Source organism: Mytilus galloprovincialis, chromosome 10 (genome assembly GCF_965363235.1).
Source record: "Mytilus galloprovincialis chromosome 10, xbMytGall1.hap1.1, whole genome shotgun sequence".
Taxonomy (NCBI): Eukaryota; Metazoa; Mollusca; class Bivalvia; order Mytilida; family Mytilidae; genus Mytilus; species Mytilus galloprovincialis.
This window is the reverse complement of record NC_134847.1, coordinates 41,607,563-41,630,224: the sequence shown is the minus strand read 5'-3', so window position 1 is coordinate 41,630,224 and position 22,662 is coordinate 41,607,563. Positions and strand designations below refer to the sequence as shown.

General features: G+C 31.4%; 1 protein-coding gene across 1 annotated transcript; it reads left to right on the top strand.

Annotated features, from left to right (window-relative positions):
- Positions 1–1,573: 1,573 nt before the first annotated feature.
- LOC143049490 (complement C1q-like protein 4) lies at positions 1,574–12,496 on the top strand. The gene is made up of 2 exons (XM_076223107.1): positions 1,574–1,779; positions 11,757–12,496. The coding sequence occupies exons 1-2, from the start codon at positions 1,574–1,576 to the stop codon at positions 12,181–12,183; spliced, it is 633 nt and encodes a 210-aa protein (XP_076079222.1). The 3' UTR covers positions 12,184–12,496.
- The last annotated feature ends 10,166 nt before the right edge of the window (positions 12,497–22,662 follow it).

Below are 22,662 nucleotides of genomic sequence, written 5' to 3'. Positions count from 1 at the left end.
TTTTGTGTGTTTTGTATTTTTAATAGTTGCATTTAGTGTGCCAAAAAGTATGAAAACTTGAAGTTCGTGACGTCACATGCCAAACAATGACGTCATTCAATACATTGCGTCACGCCCGAATGACTGTTTATTTTAGACCTATTTTGAGGGAAAATATTTCTTAAGCTTACAAAAATAAAAAACTGACTTTATGAAAAAAAAATTAAAAAAATAAATAAACAAATTAGGGTTGTGATTAAGGGTGTGATAAAGGATATGATAAAGGGTGCGCATCATAGTTGCGCGATATAGATTTAAGGTAGATTCATGGTATACCGCCATCTTGGATTGAACAATCACAGTAAAAAATCGGTCTAGTTATTTGCCTAAATCTGCAAATTTGAAGACAGATTTGCAATTTATTGGTAAGACTGTTTAATAATATAAAGAAAACTTGGCAATTTATTGTATAATCGAAAATATTTAAACAAATATAATTTTTCTTGCTTTTAGAATCATTTTTTTCAAACGAGCCATTTAAGGGAAGATAACTCTTTTAGTAAAAAATTTATACTGGACAGATAGGGATTTTTTTTCTTTTTACTTGTAGCAAGAAAACAAGTTCGGTGACACCATTTTTTCTTTTTATTTTCTTAAAACATATTACAAAACCTATCTTTTCACAATTTTTTTCAAAATTCTATCTCATACATGTAGATTTTTTTTATGCACACAAATGTGTTTTCCCATGAACAATCTAACCAAATTTAGGCAATTTCCAACGACTCATAGCTTGAAAAATAGCACACTGACCCCTCCTTTTTATTATATATTTGAAAAGAGCATATTAAAATCTTCATTCTGGCTAAGTATAAGAAAATTCTGTCTCAAAAAATATTTACTTATGATCTACCTTAACAGCAGGCTATTTGTCAAATATTCAAAACTACTGTATTTACTACTAAATATATGATTAAACTTTCTATCAATATTAAAATAAAGAGACATGGTATGATTGCCAATGAGACAAATATCCAACAAGTTTAAATATTTTTTAAGAGATTTTTAAATGATTCTTATATCAATATTTTTCTTATGATTTTATTTCCGGTTATTGAAATTTTATTTCAACTTTGAATGAATTTCTTTTTATTTACTCTTTTTTTTTATTTCAGGCATCACAATTAATGTCTAGACATAATTTCAAGGAATTAAAACTAATGCCTAACATCATTTAGGCAATAGATTTACTGCCTAGACGTGAGCCTATTGTCTAGCATTTAAGCCTGATTACTAATTTCTCTTATTGCCGCAAACATATAGTAATGCCCAATTTCATTGTTAGTTAGAAAACTTGTCTTTAATGTACCAGCATAATAGCAGAAAGTGCACAATATTAGCAGATAAGTGATACAATCATGAAAAACAGTTTTTATAATTATATACTAGAAGTAAATAATGAAAGAAAGATTATTTCATAATTACAATGCTTGATTCACATCTTATTCTTTAAAGTATTTTGTGCATTGTAGAATATTTATTGGAAGGAGCACCGACAATGTTTTATTTACGAATATTTTCGTTCAGCTTATCAATGATAACGATATGGACAAGTTCGACTGGAACGGATTCCGAATCATTGCTGACCTGTTCAAAATTTCATTTCGAAGAAAATGTTCTCGAAAAACTTGTACGATTGGAGCATAAAATGGAACCTTTCGAGGAAATGATGAAATTCATGGAAAGTTCAATGTCAAAGAAATCGGAAAGAATGGACAAAATTAAGACAGAAACGAAAACGTTAACAGAAACAATGCTTGATAAACAACTTCAGATTGAAACGAGAATTAACGATTCTTACCAGGAAATTGTTGATAACTTTAAAACTCAATCACACAACAAAACAATTTTTTTTGGACTCTTGTTTGATTCTTTGTCTTTGGAAATTCAGGAATTAAGTGAAGCTGAAAGGGAACGGGAGAGAAAGATAGAATCCATGTAGTGTGATTTACACGAAGAACAGAAACGGGTTAAAACTTCATATGACGTCATTGTGGAGAACTTCAAAGTTCAATCTAATAAGACACTGCAGGAACTGATTTTACAGCAACAGAAAGGTAAGATTTATTTCAAGTGATTTTTTTTATTTGATTCTATTTTTGATGTTATAAGATAAAGACAATTAAATATTATATGTTTAGGCAAAACAGTTGGATTGCTCACCTAAAATTAATATTTATTGATGAATGTCTTGTATATTGGTAACTCCTATTGGTCAGACTAGGTCTGATAATTACATGCATATTCATGATATATCATAAAGATCGATTCTATCGTCATGTAATAAAACCCTAAAAATAAATCTTTCAATTGTCATTTTTCAGATACGACTAATTCAGTAAAATCACATCGAAAACATCGTAAAAAAACCCTTGTTATTGAACCTGACAATGTTCGTAAATAATGTTTTGATGAAGGGTTGAACATTAATTGAGTAGGAACTTCTGTCCATTCAAAATCACCTATCAATGTTTTCCTTATGATTGTATTGTTAAATATTCAGTTTTTTGCGTAGAGCTTTTACCTCTTTGTTTATCTTTGTTTCTTTTGCCATGAAATTCTCTCTCTATATCTTTGACTTTTGGTTTTTAATTCTTCGATTCCTGGATATCCTTTTTATTTTCTAATTTAGTGATTAATGTGTCAATTTAGTACGTGAAGAGAATAAAAACAAAAGACAATATAAGTCACAGTAAATAATTAACAAGAACAAAAAATTAGGACAACAAGGCATGAAGAAAACATAATAAGACATTACCGAAAAAAGTGCAAAGACAAAAGACAAAAAAAATCAAATAAAGTAAAAGTATAAATAGGACGTTCATTATATCAATTGTCATGATGTGTTTCTTTTCTGATATCTATCTGATGTAAAGCAGTTATCAATTACGGCCGAACTATGGATACACACATTTGGAAATACATCATGTACATCTCACAGAAATTTTAAGAGAAGACTACATTAGTTCAATTAATTTGTGACTCGTCCCTTTTGCATATTTAAGGAAATAAAATATGTTTAAACTTAACTACAAGAATTCATTGTTTTGACTGTCCTATTTATTAATCTTCATATCATGCAATTAAAACAAAAACATATTTCATTTTTCCAGATATTAAGGAAATGTTGGAAAAAAGAGATACAGTTGCTTTCTCAGCTTACCGATCAAGTTCACAAACATTGTCAAACGGTGAAATAGTGATTTTTGATGGAGTATGGACCAATGTAGGGAATGGATATGAACGAAGTATTGGGGTATTTAAAGCTCCAAATCCAGGTCTTTATCACTTGACTGCTGTTTTTATGTCAACTGATGGCAACAGTCTTGGATTGAATCTTTATCACAACGGATTGCGGATTACAAGAAGTTATCTTTCTGGCGATGGTTATAAGACAGGAACATTTGATGTTGTTATTACAACGTTTTGGAATTTTGTGTCCTAAATGCTCTTCAACTTTGTTTGGCTTTATAAACTATTTTGATCTGAGCTTTACTGATGTGTCTTATGAAGACGAAACTCGCGTCTGATGTATTAGATTATAATCCTGGTACCTTTGATAACTAATCACACCACTGGGTCGATGCCACTGCTGGTGGACATTTTGTCCTCGAGGGTATCACCAGCCCAGTAGTCAGTACTTCGGTATTGACAAGAATATCAACTTGATGGTTATTTTGATTTTATTGTTACAAAACTTTGAATATTCGACAAAAATAAGGATTTTCTCATCCCAGGAAGAGATTACCTTAGCCGTATTTGGCACAACTTTTGGGAAGTTTGGGTCCTAAATGCTTTTTGACTTTGTAATTGTTTGGCTTTATAACTTCGTCTAAATAAGACTCATTAGTGATCTGAGCGTCACTGATGAGTCTTATGTAGACGAAACGCGCGTCTGACGTATTAAAATATAATCCTTGTACCTTCGATAACTATTAATCTACAGAAGGGAGACAAAGTACATATCAAGAGTGATCAAATTCAAACAATCGTTAGTAACAGTAGTAGATACGTTACATTTTCTGGATATAGGATCACATAGACTAAGAAGGGAATGGTGAAAACTTTTTTTTTTGGCAGATTTTTGTTCGTTTATACACATTTTATCCTTTTATATGAATTGTTTGTTTTGACACTTCCAAAAGTAAGTGACATTTTTGGAATACATGCAATTTAACTCAAAGAATGAATCGGTGCTTACATTTCAACAAGAAGTGGTATAACAATCATCGTAGTCTTTTTTAAATAAAAGTAGAAGATGTGGTATAAATACTAATGCAATTACTTTTCACCATAAACCAAAAAACAAGACAAAGTATACGACAATGATCAAAGCACATACCATATAGTGAATTTAAGAAGCCTCGGGATGAAAAAACTGAAAAATACAAAAAGGGAAAATTAATTCAACGCCCTAAATATACGAAATATTCGAGTTCCAATTCAAGCCTACTAGTAGATGTTTGAATGCCGAATTGTACTAGAAGTATTCTACTCAATTTTAGTTAGTACTGTCATATATACACTTTTCTATTTAATATTTTCTAACTAAACTCAAACAGTCCTTTTATTTACTTATGCATGCATCTTCACACAATTAAATATTTATTATGCATGTGTTGTATCATCATCTTTTTTCAATCACAGTGGATGTTTTCTAATCAAAAGAACCTCCCCATTCAGAGGTCCCGGGTTCAAGAATTGCTTTTCCCTTTTTTAAGAAGTTCACAATGTGGAAAGGTTAATGTTACTTATCGTCGGAGGTTTTCTTTTTAAATTTTGACAACACGATAGGTGCGTCTGATGACACATGATGTGCTAACCTTTTCGGAGAACCCAAATTACCCCAAATTTTGATGGTTTTTATCTTTCGGTATATCAATGTTTCTGTGTGCACTTGTGAATATATTTTTGTCGTTTTTCTGTTGGAATCTTTGTTAGCCCCTTCTTTTATCTTAACGGATATTGTCCCCTTCAAAATCATCTTACTTTTGTAAAAGGAAAATTACTTCAATTATCATACTTTTTGGGGAACTTTTTAAGTAAAATCATTTCGGTTTCAAGATTACACATTATTTGTTGTAAATAGATTCCGTTCGTTTAAAAGTTCTCGATAGTTTTATCTTTAATTATTTGATGGAATTTGAAAGAATTATTATCGTTATGAAGATTATGTTTTTATGTATTGTGAAAATAAGTTATAGTTTCGTTTTTGGTATATTGCCTTGAAGTTCGTTGTCGGACTTATTTGAAATTCATTCATTTTGTTAAATATATACCAACATTCTTTGTTTTACAGGAGCATACAACTCTACAGGGTGCTTCTATATTTGCATCAATTTAATCATATAACAGCTGCATTCATTCTATTAGACAAGTTGTTACAAATTCATAATAGCGTATTCATTTCTCAATATTTTGAAGACAAAGCCAGTGAAGGCTTGACGTTATCAAATGTTTACTCCGAACACATAACCTTACCTTTTGTTATAATCAATCAGATTTTGCAGGTAAACTTTTACTTTGGTGCTTCAACTTTCAAAACTTACTTAATAAGTCCTTTCGAGTTTTACTATTCTAAAGAAATTTTTTATTGTAGAATCAGAAACATACTAATTAAAAAAAAAATAGATGTGATGCAATGAAAGAACACACGTACCAAGCCTATTACTTTTTAAAAGACGTAACAAAATATAAAACCAATAAGATTCAACATGCTTGTATATTTTTTTTCAACAAGTGTGACTTTCCAGTTCTGATGATTTTGACGTAAATCTAAAACATGTGGCAAGCGTTGAATGTCTTATTGCTATTTTGCTAATTAATGCGATGCATATATTTCCGGGATTTTGTTTTTCAGATTTTGTTTTTATGTTTTTACTTTATATGCGGTTTAAAGTGATCAGCATGCATATAAGAATATTTAAGATCATACTTATTTATTTTTAGAAATATCCAAAAGTAGATGCATAACTCGACATTTTCTGAGCTTAAAGAATGCATACATTCGCACATTACACAGTTTTTCCTACTTCAATACAGATTAAATAGTGACTTGACTATTCATTCTGACAATACATGTGTATGTTGTATTCCGTTGTTGTTGCATTTCCTGGCAATCTTTTTAACCCGTTTTTTTTCCTTCTTTCTACTAACATGTACATGTATATGACTTAGCGATGATAACTTTGTTGGCATAGTAGTCAAATCTTTTGTAGTTTCATTTTCACATTTTTGTGTGTATGAGAAGCGTTTTATGTGCTTGTATATTTGCTTAGCTTTTATAATAACTTATTTTTTAAATATGACAAAACGGCTAGATTTTGTATGTGATCATATTTTCCTTAGTAATTTTACACTTTATGAAATTTTTAGTATGGAAGAGAAAAAAACGTGTTCTTTAACAATTATTCTGATAAACAACCGGTATACCAATAGATTGTATAAATACACTGTTGTTATTCCTATAATATTGTATAGGTAAAGAGTTTTTACTACAATAATAACAATCAAATGAACAAATGTCATTAGTTAAACTGATGTAGGCGAATTTTGACTTTAGTTTCATTGTATCTTATTATCTAAGCAGAAACCATCATGTTGACCATTATGGAAACTTGCATATTTCCTAAAGTTTAAGCAGTATGCATGAAAACATTTATACGGTATACCAACATTCTGTCAGTTTCATGCAGTTAACAATCTATACAACAAGATAAACAAATTATCAGCAGTTGCTTTTAGATAAGAAAAACTGACAGGAATGATATAGACACAGATTTAAATCTTTTTTTGCATCATGTATGTATTACAATAACTTTTCCATTGAGAGCATATACTTTGTAAGAAGAAGCCAACATGTTTGTCTTTCGACTGTTTTCTTTAAGTTTATTGATTATAACGACATTAACAATTTCGATTGGTTCGGATTCCGAATCATTGTTAAACTGTTCAAAATCGTTTTGAAGAAAAAGTTCTGGAAAAAACTAGAACGAATTGAACATAAAATGGAATTATTCGAGGAAAATATAAAAATGATGCGAAGTTCAATGTCTAAGAAATTGTAAAAAATGGAAGAAATTGAAAAAGAAACGGATACGTTATTAGAAACAATGCTCGATAAACAACTTCAGATTGAAACAAGAATTGATGATTCTTACCAGGAAACTGTAGATAACTCAAGTTGTTGTTTTTTAAGTCTGATATTATTGCTTGAATATGAATATAATGCAACATTTCGCTTATGAACGACGATTGGTATGGGAACTTAAGCAGAATTGATGAAACGTTCCTGCATGTTATCTGTAACACAAATCAACCGTGTGTTCGATTCGCACTTTGTTCGTAGTGAATGTTGTATGTAAGAGAGAGAGAGGGGTTTTTTGCGAAAGGAAATCGAGAGACAAAAAAAAACGTTCCGTTAATATTAAAAATAAAACAACACAAAGGACATCAAAATACAAATCAACGAGAAAAAAAAGAGGTGGCACGACCTTCAAGGAAAATAATCGATAAAAATAAAGATGGATTATCAGATGGTACCGTTTTGGTAAACAATCACATTCTTTTGAATATTCCGATGAACAACAAAAGAATGTAAAACGATTGCCAGTTGTTATTACTTCATTTGTTCCTATAAGTTATATATTTGAAACAAAATCGACTGCGGTGCATTCAATATGGGTCAACGTGAACCTGTTTTCACATGTGTTTTTTTCTCATCTTGTTTTCATTCACTGCACGCAAAAATCATGTAACGCATACCCTGAGTCTTAATCTACATGTAGCAATATATGTTGACAATGTTTACCTTCAGCTGTACTTTCTTTTTTTCCATTGTTTAAGTTGAGCTACTGTTTAAAAGGGGCAAGATGTAGGATCAATTTCAATGTGAAGAAAGTTTATTCACAAAACAATTTTCACAGTATAGAATAATAATATATCCTGAATACAAACTAAATATAGTCATGAGTTTCAAAATCACCATGAATAGGTAGCATTTGTTGGACTGGTTGCACTCTTGTCAACCTGGTATGGTAAGTCCGGTTTTTGTTATGAATGTATGTATCATGTCTACGACATATGCTCTAGATGGCACGTATCATATATTTAATCCCACCACACTAATTGCCTATGCTTATTCAGAATTTTTCATTACAGCTTTAGTCTGTTCATCTTATTATTAAGTGTATGTATGGTTGGTAGGTGTATTGATTGGTCAACTGGTTCGTGTGTGGAAATGTTGTCGTCTGTTAATAGAGACCATACGGAGTTACGATTGTTACCAAAGAAACATGACGAAGCTGTATTTGAAAGAACATCTCTTATCTGTTACTTTTAACGTGTATACAAAAAGTATTTCTTACAAGGTTTAGGCAGTTTAAACATAGATTACACGCAACTTGTTTGTTAAAGACGTATATTTATCTCTGTACATTTACTGCCATGAGGAAGATCAGTGAAAAAGATGGGAAATGGTTCTAAAGACAAAGATTTGGATTTTGATAGCAAAAATTAATATGGGTATAGTAACAAACTATGGCAGTTGGTCTTTGGTAGATAGTTGTCTTATTGGCAATAATACCATTTTTTTTATTTTTCCATGACGTCATATAGATACAAAATATCAGCAGTATGAACATAATTACAGAATGCGGCCAATCATAGAGAAGAAAAAGGTTAATCATTTAGACGAAAAATTCCAATAGCTTCGGTTATACAGTATTGCATGATTGATCAATTAAGTTACATTCTCATAGAAACAATGATACGATAGATAGTGTAAACAATATTTTATATAGAAACAAATCAATACAACACATGGATTGGAAAACAAGTGACATCACTTATACAAATTCGTCTCCTTACAATATATAAATAATAGTATTCTTAAATGTTAATGGTCACGTGTTAATTTTTGTACGTGTAACTTCTTATTGCTTCTTTTAACTCTATAAAAGCGGAATATAACACTTTTTCCCCAAGTGTAAATGGTCCGTGTTTATTGGTTTACATGTAATACTTCCGTTATGAAACTGTAAATTTTTAGAAAGCTTAGTTCATAACTTGAGTACTAGTAGATTGGATATAAAAATTGCTTCTGCTAGATAAGAAATGGGTGATGAGGATAAAACAACAAGATGCGAAGAACACTTTTACGATCAAATTGAAACTACCCACGGGAACATAAAGAAGGACCTTGTTTTTAATTTGTCGTTGACAAAATGGTTACACATTGTGTTTATACCTTTACTAACAGTATCGTTGCTGTCTGTCGGTTTGATTTTATCTGTTGTATATTTTTCGATGTATGGTAAGTCATAATTTTTTTGTAACCATTATGCACTTCTTTTTGTAGAGGATGTCTTGAGAAACCATTCATTGTTATAAAACAAAATATCACGATAAAGATAAACTGTAACGAATAACGTACTCCAAGTCATCTGGTATATTGTTGAAAATCGCATGTTTCCCTGTACAGTTTTTTTTTAATTTATTTTTTTATGGTAGGGGAGTGGTCGTTCATTTGTATGTTGGTTTTCATTTAAATCAGTGATTTTTTTGATTTTTTTGATTATATACAATAGTGTCAGTTTGTATTGCTCAGTCTTAAGTCTTCTGTAAGTATTGGGTTCTACGTTCTGTTTATTGTCGGTTTTATACTTTTCAATAAATAATGGTGTTGTATCCCTTTCTTTAGATTATATTTTTCTTATTGTTCCTCTTATTATGTGTTTTATCTCATCCTTGATTTCTAAGCATATTCGAATAATCAATTCTAAAAGTAAATAACCCGCAAAAACAGTAAAGGTTTAGATAATTTTTAAGCATTGCTCACCATTTAAATTTCCTTATTATATATATATAAATTATTTTAGCTGAACTAAAAGTAAAAATGGAAACGGATGATGCCTTTCTAAAGACAAAACAAAACATTTCCGAGGCAGATATTCATGCATTGGTCGATGAAATAAAACGTAAGTTTGTTAATATTATTCGATACAAAATGAGACATTATAGACTTTTTTTTTACTTATTGGGCGTGACAAAAAGGAGAGAGGAAAGGTTCCGAAGGGACGTTTAAAAGTACGAAAAAGTCAAACTGACAACAGCATTACACAAAACACAACATTAGAAAACTTAAGTCTGAACAACACAAACCACACAAAATATTTTAGGTGATCCCATGTGCTCTTATCCTTTTCCAGATGTGGCAGCCGTTGTGTTGCTTATTTAGAACAAATCCGATGTTAACTCTTATTCGGTAGCTGGAACATATTCGTCATCTGTGAAACAGATATTCCATAACGTTAATCAACTCGTTGTGGGCGTTTGTGAGGGTTACCAAGGGATGATTTCGACTTATCCACTTAGAACTATTGGTTCAATAGTTTTCTAATGACTAGCAACACTACATAGAGGAAATCATGATAGGAATAAAAACCCTGTTCAGAAAAGCTTATACTAGCACAAGTATTATTTTTCTGTAACAAGATTTTTAGAAAAGCTACTAAATGTAGTAAAAAGTAATGTGTCTTAAATCCATTTTTCATATATCTGATGGTATTTCAAGTTTTGTTTACGAATCAAGCAACCTATTTTACACTGACTCAACTAGTAAAAGCTTTCACAACGTTTATTCAAGCAATGCATTTTCGATATTTTATCTATGCCCTCCGAAATAAACCTTGTCAGTGAAAAAAGCCAGTATGTGCCTTTCATTAATTAGCTTAAGAAATTTCGTCAGAAGTCTGATCAATATAATTGTTTTTGGGGGACTGTATAGTGTACATAATAAGAAGAAATTTTTGAAATATAAAATTAAATTAACTTCTTTCTTAGATACCAAATCTTAAACAAAGTCGATAGATTGTTTAAATGAAACCTGGCTTTGTCACAATGATCAGACAAAATAACTTATCACCAGACAATGGAACACATGTCGTTATGAAGACATTTTTTTCATTGAATAAGATAAAAGTGTATCATGTCATTTTTTATTCATTTATAAACGGACGTCGTAGTAAAACTCTAATAGAAAATTCAAAATGCAAACATTAAAACTATTGAAACCAAAACTATATTTAACTAATCTAATTTGAAAACAAACAATAAATAATGATAATTGTCATGCGTTTCTTGTATTTTTATTTATCATGAAACATGATATCACATTGCAATAGTTGATTCAACAATAATTAAAGCAGATAGACAAAGACACGTCTATATGACATTTGATAATCGCTTCATTTGTTGGAAAGGGGGAAAACAGATTGTGCTGACATACATTTTGATTTATATTAAACACACAAACCTACACCCCTATACTGTATTTTTTGTTCTACAAGTAAGGACAAATTTTATTTATGAAGGAGTGATTCGAGGAAGAAAGTAATTTTTCAGTTATCGCCAGACAAGGGAAAACATGTTCAGTAAATTATAAAAGGCATTATTCAAAATAGTAACATAAAGAAATGCATCTATGTATTTTATTTCAATCATATTTACTAATTTATCAAATAATGCAAAAAGTTTAAGGCATTCGATTAAAACCTAACCGAATTGACCAAAAATCTCCTTTTAGATTAATGACATATTAACATCATCGTTTCACGCTTATTTTGAATTATACGCCATCTCATTAGATACAGTTCTTAGGCGGATAATCTACGCATTTGATCGTCATAAAAGACATCTATCATATCATCTGTTTAAAGATACTGTGTTTATTTAGGTATTGAAGAAAAGGTAAAAACACCAGGCCCGGTTGCTTTCTTAGCTTACCGTACAAGTTCACAAAGTTTGTCGAACGGAATAAAAGTCGTATTTGATCACGTCTGGACCAATGTAGGGAATGGATATCAATCAAGTACTGGAATATTTACAGCTCCACGCGCAGGTCTTTATCACTTTTCTGCCGTGGTAATGTCAGGAAATGGGAAACAACTATTTGTACGACTTTTACACAATGGAAAGTCCAAATCAGGAAGTTGGATATCCGGTGACGGTCGTAAGACTGGTATGTTAAATACTGTATTAAATCTACAAAAGAGAGACGAAATGTATATTGTAGCAGGTGATAGTGAAACAATCTACAGTGATGAATCTGTGTACATTAACTTTTCTGGATATACTATTACGTAAATCTTGCTCGTTCTCCACATTTATTTGACATATGCTTATTTTTGAAACTTTCATTGGAATGTTGTTTTTTTGCAATCAATTTGTTAAATTGTGTAGTAGCTAAATAGGATTTTCAAATTTTATTATATATAATTTAGAAATTCATAACTATTGTTATAGTTATTCTTAAGTCTCTGTTTTCAGCTATACGCATATCTCAAAATGAACACGGATCACCAATTATAGTTAACTAAGGTCGAAACGAAAGATTGAAAATGTGATTTAAGGTCATTTGCTTTCTTCTGACGATCACATGTTCATTCATTCTATTGAGTTATCTTTCTTTATTGTGAATATTGTTTAATGTTTTGACAACCTCATAAATGTAAAAAGAAAAGGCCTTAAATGTACTGAACAATAATAATATTAACAACATAATAGAGTTCAATAAAATATACTAGTAACTGGCTTATCGATGACTTGTATGATAAATTCATAGATGATTACGTTAAAAAGATGTTGGGTAAATACAGTTTCGACAGATCGCACTGATTTAAACAATGTGAAACAAGAAATTTCGACTGGCGAAGAAATTAGTGTTCAATAATACTTACTTAAAAGTCTAGAACTGAATACAAACGTATTTACTTAAAATTTTAACAAAGTAAAAATCTCAGCTTATTTTTCTATCTGAAATATTAATGAAAAGATGGTAAAAAGTTGTAAATTTAATTATTATGCCCGCATACGATAGAAGGGGGCGTTTTGTTTTCGATTTTGCTTGTTCGTTCCTTCGTTTTTTCGTGTATTTAGTAAATGTTAATGTTTACGTAGTTAATCATTACAGTGAAACTTAGTACATAATGTTCACTTTGAAATTTGTTCAATTGTTTGCACCTGTCAGTAATCCGATGTTCAGTGGTTGTCCTCTGTTTAAGTGTTTCTCGTTTTCGTTTGATATAGATTATACCGTTTGGATGGTTACACTAGTAAATTTTGGAGCCCTTTATAGCTTGCTGTTCGGTGTTAGCCAAAGCCCCGTGTTGAAGCCGTACCTTCAGCTATAATAATTTACTCTATAAATTGTTACTTGGATACAGATTTGTATCATTGGCACTCTTACCACATCTTTCTATATCTATTTAAAAATCATATTACTAAATACAGTATTGGCGTTAACTTCATGATTTATTACACATGAACATAGACTAGATATATAGGTATTGTTTCCTATGAAAAATATTTTTGTAGTTATATTTAACATTTTTCCTGTAGATTTGTCTTCCATATTAAGCAATGCACCCGCTGTGTTATTTTATGAGAAACAGTATTGCACCCATTCATTCTGTTTTACATTAAAACAAACATACATATGTTATATGACAAATAAGATCATATAGAAAAAATAAAAACTGAGGGTCTTTCGGCCCTAAACGATACATTCAGATACAAAAATGTTAACTTCCAGTTTTAAAATGTTGTTCTGATGTCATATGATAACTAACTTTTTGATTAATTCAAAAACATATCTTTTGTTGATACTATGCTCGAAAAAAGGGCTATGAATTGCAACTTCAAGTTTAAAAAAAATGTCTCTTCGGTTTAATGTGATAGATTTTCTTGAAATGTATTTCACATATGGTTTCTGTATATTACCAATGTATATTCAACTGACGGAGCTTAAATTTCCATTCAATAATTGATTCAGATATCACTTACATTTAATATACCCAAGTGAACTTGAAATTAAAGATACTACCGACACAGATAAATCTGCTTCATATTTATACCCTTTTCTCGAAATGACTACTGATGGTAGGTTGAATACCAAAATTTATTACAAACGCGATGATTTTAATTTTCCTAAAGTCAACTTTCCATTTCTGTGTAGCAACATCTCAGCGGCACCAGCATATGGAGTATATGTGTCTCAATTGATACGTTACTCTAGAACTAGCTCAATGTACGTTGATTTTGTTGAACGAGTAATACTGCTTTCTCAAAAGTTGCTAAGACAGGGTTATGAACCCATCAAATTAAGGTCATCACTCAAGAAATTTTACGGTCGCCATCATGAGCTGATTGGCCAATATGACAAAAGTTTGTCAGAAATCATATCTGATATTCTTCCTCAGTCATAAGAACCTTCTATCATTACCAAACTGAACAAAGAAATAACACGACGGGTGCAGGAAATGCTTACCCTTCCGGAGCACCTGATTTTACACCCGATTTTTAGTGGAGTTCGTGTTGTTTCTTTATTATTATTTATGTAAAAAACAGTTAATGTAAATCCTTTGATTTTGTGAGTCTTTGTTTACTCCTTGGTTTTGATTGTTATTTGTCTTCATAAGCACAGTATATTTGAAGATGTGTGTGGTAAGGATACTTGTCGTTATAAAAGGTATTGCAGTAGTCTAATCACCTATCAGTGTCACCTAACATATATACAAAGGAACTGAGTGTACGATATGTGACAAAAACAAGTTTGTATATAAACAAAATCAGTCGGTATATTAGCAGTGAACGATCCAGAAATGTTCATAAAGGGGGGCATTAACTACCTATGAAGCGGTTCGCGCCAGTCATTACTCGGTAACTATTTGTCACCGTACGGCCATTAACAATGGGCAAAGCCCAAACCGCATAGTCAGCTATAAAAGGCCCCGATATGACTGTAAAACAATTCAAACGAGAAAACTAACGGCCTTATTTGTATAAAAAAAATGAAAAACAAATATATAACACATAAACAAACGACAACCACTGAATTACAGGCTTTTGACTTGCAAGCACATACATACATATTGTGGCGGGGTTAAACATGCTATCGGGATCCCAACCCTCCCCCTAACCCGGGACAGTGTTATAACAGTACAATATAAGAACGAACTATAAAAATCAGTTAAAAAAGGCTTAACCCGTCAGATGGACAAAAATGCAAATGGACGTGGCCGGGCACTTGAACATCTCGACTACAAAAAGACACTAGGAACAGATCTGAGAGTACTCGCAGTTATCTGACAGCTAGTTCAAAGCCACTAACAACTAATAAAAATGCGTCTAAGACTAAACTATCAATCCGTACACATATTTTAACCAGGTCAATGATTATAACTGGACAGTTTATTCATGAGTTTATCCCAAAACACCTGACTATAGATGTCTTGGTCTTTAATGAGCGAACGGGTTAAACTTCGATCAGTCGAGTGAGATTACTCGAGTAATACTTTGCTTCGAATAAGGATAATAATTCGCTTCTTCGTGTTTGAAAATTCTTAATTTGTAAAAGTAAACCAATTTTGGTCAAAGTACGGATTTACTGTTTCTTAGGAGTAGCATGCAGAAGAAAATCCAGAACAAAATAATGATGACATTGACCTTTGACCTTGACCTTATTAAATGTTTTGTGAACCCATGACCTAAAATTCAAAGACCTTGGGCCTCTGCCACTTGTGGTTTATGAGTTACTATTCAATTTAACTCAATATTTTCAATGCATAAAGTGAAATTACTCCCATATGCAACCTTCAGATATTTTCGATCAAAATTATTCTGAACAATCAAAGAATATAACGAGACATCTTTTAAGATTGTGTAGACGTAGTACGCAAAAGAAAAATATTGTTTAGGGAAAAAACTCTCAATGAAAAAGCGTTGGGTAAATTCAGTTTCAAAAATAGAATCTGTTCGATATCATACACATAAAAATCTACCAAACTTCGCAAGAAAAAAAAATCAGGGGAAGAAAAAGATATAGAAATATCATTTAAAAAGGAGTTTCCATTGAAACCCGAACGATCTAATCAAAACAAAATTCCATGGATCAGCAGACGGATTATTATAGATACAACCAATCTATAACGTTGATCAACAAAAAAAACACCAATTCACCACTTCGACGTTTTTTATTTTTTTTGTATTAATGAATGAAACATCAACATGTGGTGGCCGCTTAAAGGCGGGAAACGGGGAGGTATTTCAGGATATTTTAACTGTCTGGCGAAAATTCTAAAGTACAAATAATCCACAGTACCACCATGTGTCATATCAACTGCTTATTATTTTACTACTGTACATTTAAGAAGGTTTATATTGTAAGGTCGTAATTAAGGTCAAAAATGAAAAAAATCTTTGAAATCTAAATACATCATTTAGTGATTGTTTGTATAATTTTTCTTTATCTTGCGTTCAAATTCCATGATATGTAGAATTTAAAAATAGTAATTATTTGTATCTTTTGACACATACTGTAATAATTTTCTCGAAAGAGAAATATCCTTATTGATATTGCCTATCTAATAACATATGTCAAGTCTTTAGCCTATTTCTATACATGTTTAGGACTCGGAAGTTCGATGGACAATCAATAGTGCAATATGGAGCTTTCACTGCTCTACAATGGCCTATATATACACGAGACGTGATTGCTAGTTCAGAATCGACAGATGTGCATATGACATACAAATTTATTTTCATTCACAGTTTTTATTCAAATTTGCATTTAGTAATTATTTTCCATCAACAATTTGATGCATTTCGACAAGTGACATGTGATCTACGAATATATAAACATTTAAATATATAGTACACCATCGTAATAAGGCGTTACGACCAACGCACGACGGTGTAGCTACCAACACATTAGCGTCACAATGCCACCATCACTTTGGCGTGTTAACAACACACTTCAGCGTCAAACCATCGCACATCAGCGTGACCATCGCAGCTCGAGGTACCATCACCGTTCAAAATCATACATATTTACCAGCTATATTCATTAATTGATACGAATCCGTCAACCTATTTATATAAAACCACATTTAAACATATTAGAATATATCAATCATTAAACTGTTCATATATACCAATTCTCAAACCTACTTAAATGTACCGAGCCTTCGACCTTTTTATACATACCAATCCTTTAATCTATCTATATATACCAATCCTTAATCCTATGCATATATACCAAACACAAGACCCGCCGTGTCAGTCAAGGCAAAGCAGGGTACTATTCGCTTCATATTCACACACGTTGTCCTGAATATGCAATTAATAGTTTGCGCTGAACGTAAAGCACCTGTCAAAAAAATTATCACTCAAATTAGGTACAAAAATGCAAAAACGAAACGTACAAAGATCTAGATTCGAATTTGCGCGACATTCTTCGAATGATGCAATGTTATGACAGATTTAGTCTTAGATGCATGATTTTTTTATTAGTTATTAGTGGCTTTGAACTAGCTGTCAGTTAACTACGAGTACTCTCAGATCTGTTCCTAGTGTCTTTTTTGTTGTTGGGATGTACAACTACCCAGCAACTTGTATTTTTGTTCATCTGCTGAGTTAAGCCTTTTTCAACTGATTTGTATAGTTCGTTATTATGTTGAAGCTATACCATTGCCCCAGGTTATGGGGAGGGTTGTGATCCCGCTAACATGTTTAACCCCGCCACATTGTGTATGTATATGTATGTCCCAAGTCAGGAGCCTGTAATTCAGTGGTTGTTTATGTGTTACATTTTTGTTTTTCGTTCATTTTTTTTGTTCATAAATTAAGGGTCAACCGCAATTAATAAGTTGACGAAGTTCAATTCAAAAGAACAAAAAAAAGTTCTTTGTCTTTCATTGGGATTGATTTTCTGAAGAAAAGACCTTTTGTTTTTGTTCTGAAAAGGTCTTTCGGCATTTAAGTGGAAATCCTCTTTGAAGTTGTTTTGATTATTTTCTATATCTCTGCTTACTTTTTCCTATGATGCTGTTTTGTTTCGCAACATGTTGCTGTGATATTTTTTTCGTTGGGAATAATTTTTATTTTTTATTCTGTAAGTGACAAGTAATCATGGTAATAGTAACTCAAAAACCATAATTGAAAAGAAAATAAGGCAATGTCAAAAGTCAAAGAACAGCTTTTTCTTTTTTTTGTATGTGCATGCTATTCCTAAGAAACAGTAATATACATATCGACAAAAGATTGTCATTGAATTGAAAGTTTCGACATGTTTCAACTGGATTTTTTATTGTTCGAAGGAGTGCGGAGACTTTTATAATTAGTTGTTTCCCCTGCAATGTCAACTATAAGATGTATGGTAAGTTCGACGTTCTAGATTCTGAACTTTGTCAAAACTTCATTTTCTGAAAAATTCAGCCGGAAGTGACTTTTTGTAAACCGGATTGCACAAATTAGTTTAAAAGTAGCTAAAACATTAAATATTGAATCCAGTGTGAAGTTATCTATCGTTTGAACACGGAAGTGACGTTTTTCAAACTTAAATTAGCAATTTATTTTCCTTATTTGAGGCAGAAGTATATAAAAGAGGGACGAAAGATACCAAAGGGACAGTCAAACTCATAAATCTAAAACAAACTGACAACGCCATGGCTAAAAATGAAAAAGACAAACAGAAAAACAATAGTACACATGACACAACATAGAAAACTAAAGAATAAACAACACGAACCCCAACAAAAACGAGGGGTGATATTAGGTGCTCCGGAAGGGTAAGCAGATCCTGCTCCACATGCGGCACCCGTCGTGTTGCTTATGTGATTACAAATTCGGTAAATAGTCTAATTCGGTAGGTCAAATTCATGAAAAGGAAGGGGATTGTAGTTAAAAATAGGAAGTTACAACTTATCTCCCTTTTTGAACAGAAGTATAAAAACATGTTCTTTTAAATAACGACATGTCCTATTTGACATGTGAACAAACATTTTAACCGGAAATTATCATTTTCGTATGGAGATATGTCGTTTCAGATGGAAAGTCCTTTATATTATATATTTATTAGTAAACCTACAAATATTTGGTGTTTTTTTTTTGTATATAGAAAGAAATATGATATGGTTGTGTTAGTTTAATAATCTATTTAACTGGTACATTGTTTTGCAACAAAATTCCAATTACTTTTCAATAGACAATATGACGTCATTAACAATTCACGTTGCTTAACCTTTTTGCGTTGTAAGTAAAACACGGAAATATTTTATCCCTGTTAGTGCCTGTTGTCGTCGCATTCTATGTTTATTTTTCATATTGATAAATTACTCAGCAGGAACAATGAAATTTTTATAAAACTACACGTATATTTCACCCTGTCCAATACCTTTATTCTATGTCCGCGAAATTAGCGTCAATATTGTTTTTAATCATATAATTTTAGATTATACAGTGAACATCTGTAATTTTCAAGTTGATGAGATCAAAACTTATTGGTGATCTTAATTAATCAACGTATTAATCAGAGAATGTTCTAATTTGATACTATCACATTTCTATGTTCAGTAAATCGTGAAATCGGGGTTATAACCGTAATCTGTCATGTATAAATAGTGACAACATCTACATGATAAACTACAGAAACCAAACCATTAACCAAATACATGGACGGACTAACAAACACAAAACATAGTCCCCCTTCTTTTGAGTCGGGCTTAAAAATTAATTTTACAACCATACTAAGCTTTTCATTATTTCAGATGACAAATATAAAACTTTTAATACGGCAGAAACAAACGTTGATATTTGCTATCTGAAATAATGAAGAGGTAATTATGATTGTTAAAATAGTTTCTATGACCCCTCCCTCTACGATAGAACGTGATTTGTGTTTTTCTGTTCTGTTCGTTCGTGATTTAGTCCGTCCATGTATTTTCCAATAGGTTAATGTTTTGGTGGAGGTAGTTTATCATGAAGGTGTTTTCATAACTTGTTGAAAATAAAGGCAAATATGATTATAATGTGAACTGTTCATATATAGCGGATGACAGTTACGATCCCGATAACACGGTTTACTAAACATAGAAATATGATAGTTTGAAATAAGTACATTATCACGTTAAAGTTTTTGGTTAAGATAGTTTACCATGAAGCTTTAGTCAAATCAACTGGAAACTTTATACATATGTTAATTATAGGCTGAAATTTTAAAACTTTATGACCAAATACAATACTGACGCTACTTTTATATAGTTTATAGTTTTCATACATAATTATTTTCATTATTTGAATGAAAGTATTACTTGATTTGTTTCACTTGACTGGGCAGGGTTTTAGTTTGTTACCCCGATTTTGTTTTTTGTCCATGGATTTATGAGTTTTGAACAGCGGTATACTACTGTTGCCTTTATTTAAAACCGTTCGCTCATTAAAGACCAAGCCATCTATAGTCAGGTGTTTTAGGATTAACTCATCAATGAAGTGTCCGGTTATGATCATTGATCTGGTTAAAATATGTACATGTACAGACTATGTGATTATTGTCAAAATAAATAAGGAGACACAGCTATGTATTTCCTTATAAAGCGGAGTTTAAAAACATGTAAAATTGTCACATTTTGGAACTTTTTGGATATGAAAGTGAAACTATGAGAGCAGTTACACAATTTGCAGGTATTAAATTAGTGTTATTGATATACAAGAAATTTCTTGGTATTCCCCGACAGAACATTATACAGATAAAAGAAGAAGTGTACTAAACAACAGAAGTATTTTCATTTACCTGTGAATACTATGACGTGATTTTTTTTCAAATTGATATTTTCTGAAGTTGTTGAACATTTCACAGTAGTATAATAGTTTTACTTTTATTATGTATCTATGATTGTTATTAACTTTGTATTTACATTGTATTATAGATCAAATTAATTCGTTCATTGTGTGTTAATTTGTGTTACTACGTTTTTTAATTGACATTTTATAGTGTGTCTTTCTATGTTGTGAAGTTACACTATTGTTTAAGATAAGGTAGACGGTTTGGTTCCATTAAAACGTTTAATCCCTCTGCAATTGTTTGCACCTGTCCTAAGTCAGTAATCTGATGTTCAGTAGTTGTCGTTTGTTTAGGAGGTTCATAAAAGTTTCACGTTTTTTATATAAATTAGACCGTTGGTTTTCCCGTTTGAATGGTTTTACACCAGTAATTTTCTGTGTCCCTTTATAGCTTGCTTGTTCGGTGTGAGCCAAGGCTCCGTGTTGAATACCGTACCTTGACCTTCAATGCATGATGGTTTACTTTTAAAAATTGTTACTTGGATGGAGAGTTGTCACATTGGCACTTATATCAGGTCTTCCTATATCTACAAGATCTATGTCGTTATTCTAGAATGTTTTAAAATACCCCCTTTCTTCCTTTCAGAACTGTTTCTGCCTTTCATAGACGGATTTGATTTGTGGGGAAAATTTGGTTGATTATTTAGCGAATCACAGAGGGAGGACTGGCGCCAACCTTCTCATATGCAGTTATTTTTCCCCTTAATGAACATTTCTGGATCCACCACTACTAATATTCCTTATGCTTTATTTAAATCTTAAAACTTGTCTGTCCCATATCGTGCACTAAGGTTTTTTTTGTCTGTTTGTTGACACTGATAGGTTATTCGAAGTCAGTCATACTAATTATAACGGTAATCATCCTTATCACATACATTTTCAAAAGACAGTGTTTATGCAAATTGAAACTTAAGCTCCGCCTAATCAGTTAAAAACACATAAGTAATATAGAAAAATAATATTGAAAATTAATTTCAAGAAAACCTTTCACATAAAACCGAAAAGAACTTTTTATTTATTTATTTGTAAACTTGAAGGCACAACTTATAACCCTTTTTATCGAGCAGAGTATTAACAAAATATATATTTCTGAAATAAACGAAAAGTTAGTCATATGACATCAGAACAGACATTTGAAACCGGAGGTTATCATTTTTGTTACTTTATGTTGTTTAGGGTCGAACGACTTTAAGTTGTTGGAAAATAACAATTGGGTTTTGTTTTATTTGATCTTATTATCATTAAACTTCAGTATGTATTTTTGTTTATTTAAAACAGAATGAATGGTTTAAAAGAATGTTAACCTGATACTTTATTTTGCTACATATTCCCGTACTTTCGGGAAAATAAATGACCTTAAGAAACAATTTCTATATCACATTTTCAGTCATTCGTTGTTCGGTTGGCAAGTTTTAACTGGTAATTCGTGTTTATTCTGAGATATGCGTATAGCTAAAAACAGAGAAATGAGAATAAAAATAACTATGGTTATGAATTTGAATTTCTAAATAATATATTGTATACTTATTGACTGGGTATAAGTGGAAGATAAAGTTTATTGCCCCAGAGGTGCGACTATTGTCCTCAAACGAATATCCAGTCAGTAGGTGTTTTATTATAACGAAAAAGACAACAGACAATAACTCAAATATCGTAATGTATTAAGCATAAAAACCAACCATAACGTTTACTTCATAAATGTTCTGAAATGATTAGGCCACATTTTGCACTGACGTCCACCTTAGACGTAAAAAATAGGTAAAAAGCGACGTCGTTACTCCCGCTGCATTAGACATATAATGACGTTTGCTGTCAAATAGTTTCATCGAGGTCCAATAGTTGGAAACTATTTACCGGCCCAATAGTTCAACGCTTGCATTTGAAAAAAATAGTCAAAATATTGTGGACTTGCTTTATATAGAAAATGATAACTGAGGAATAATCAAA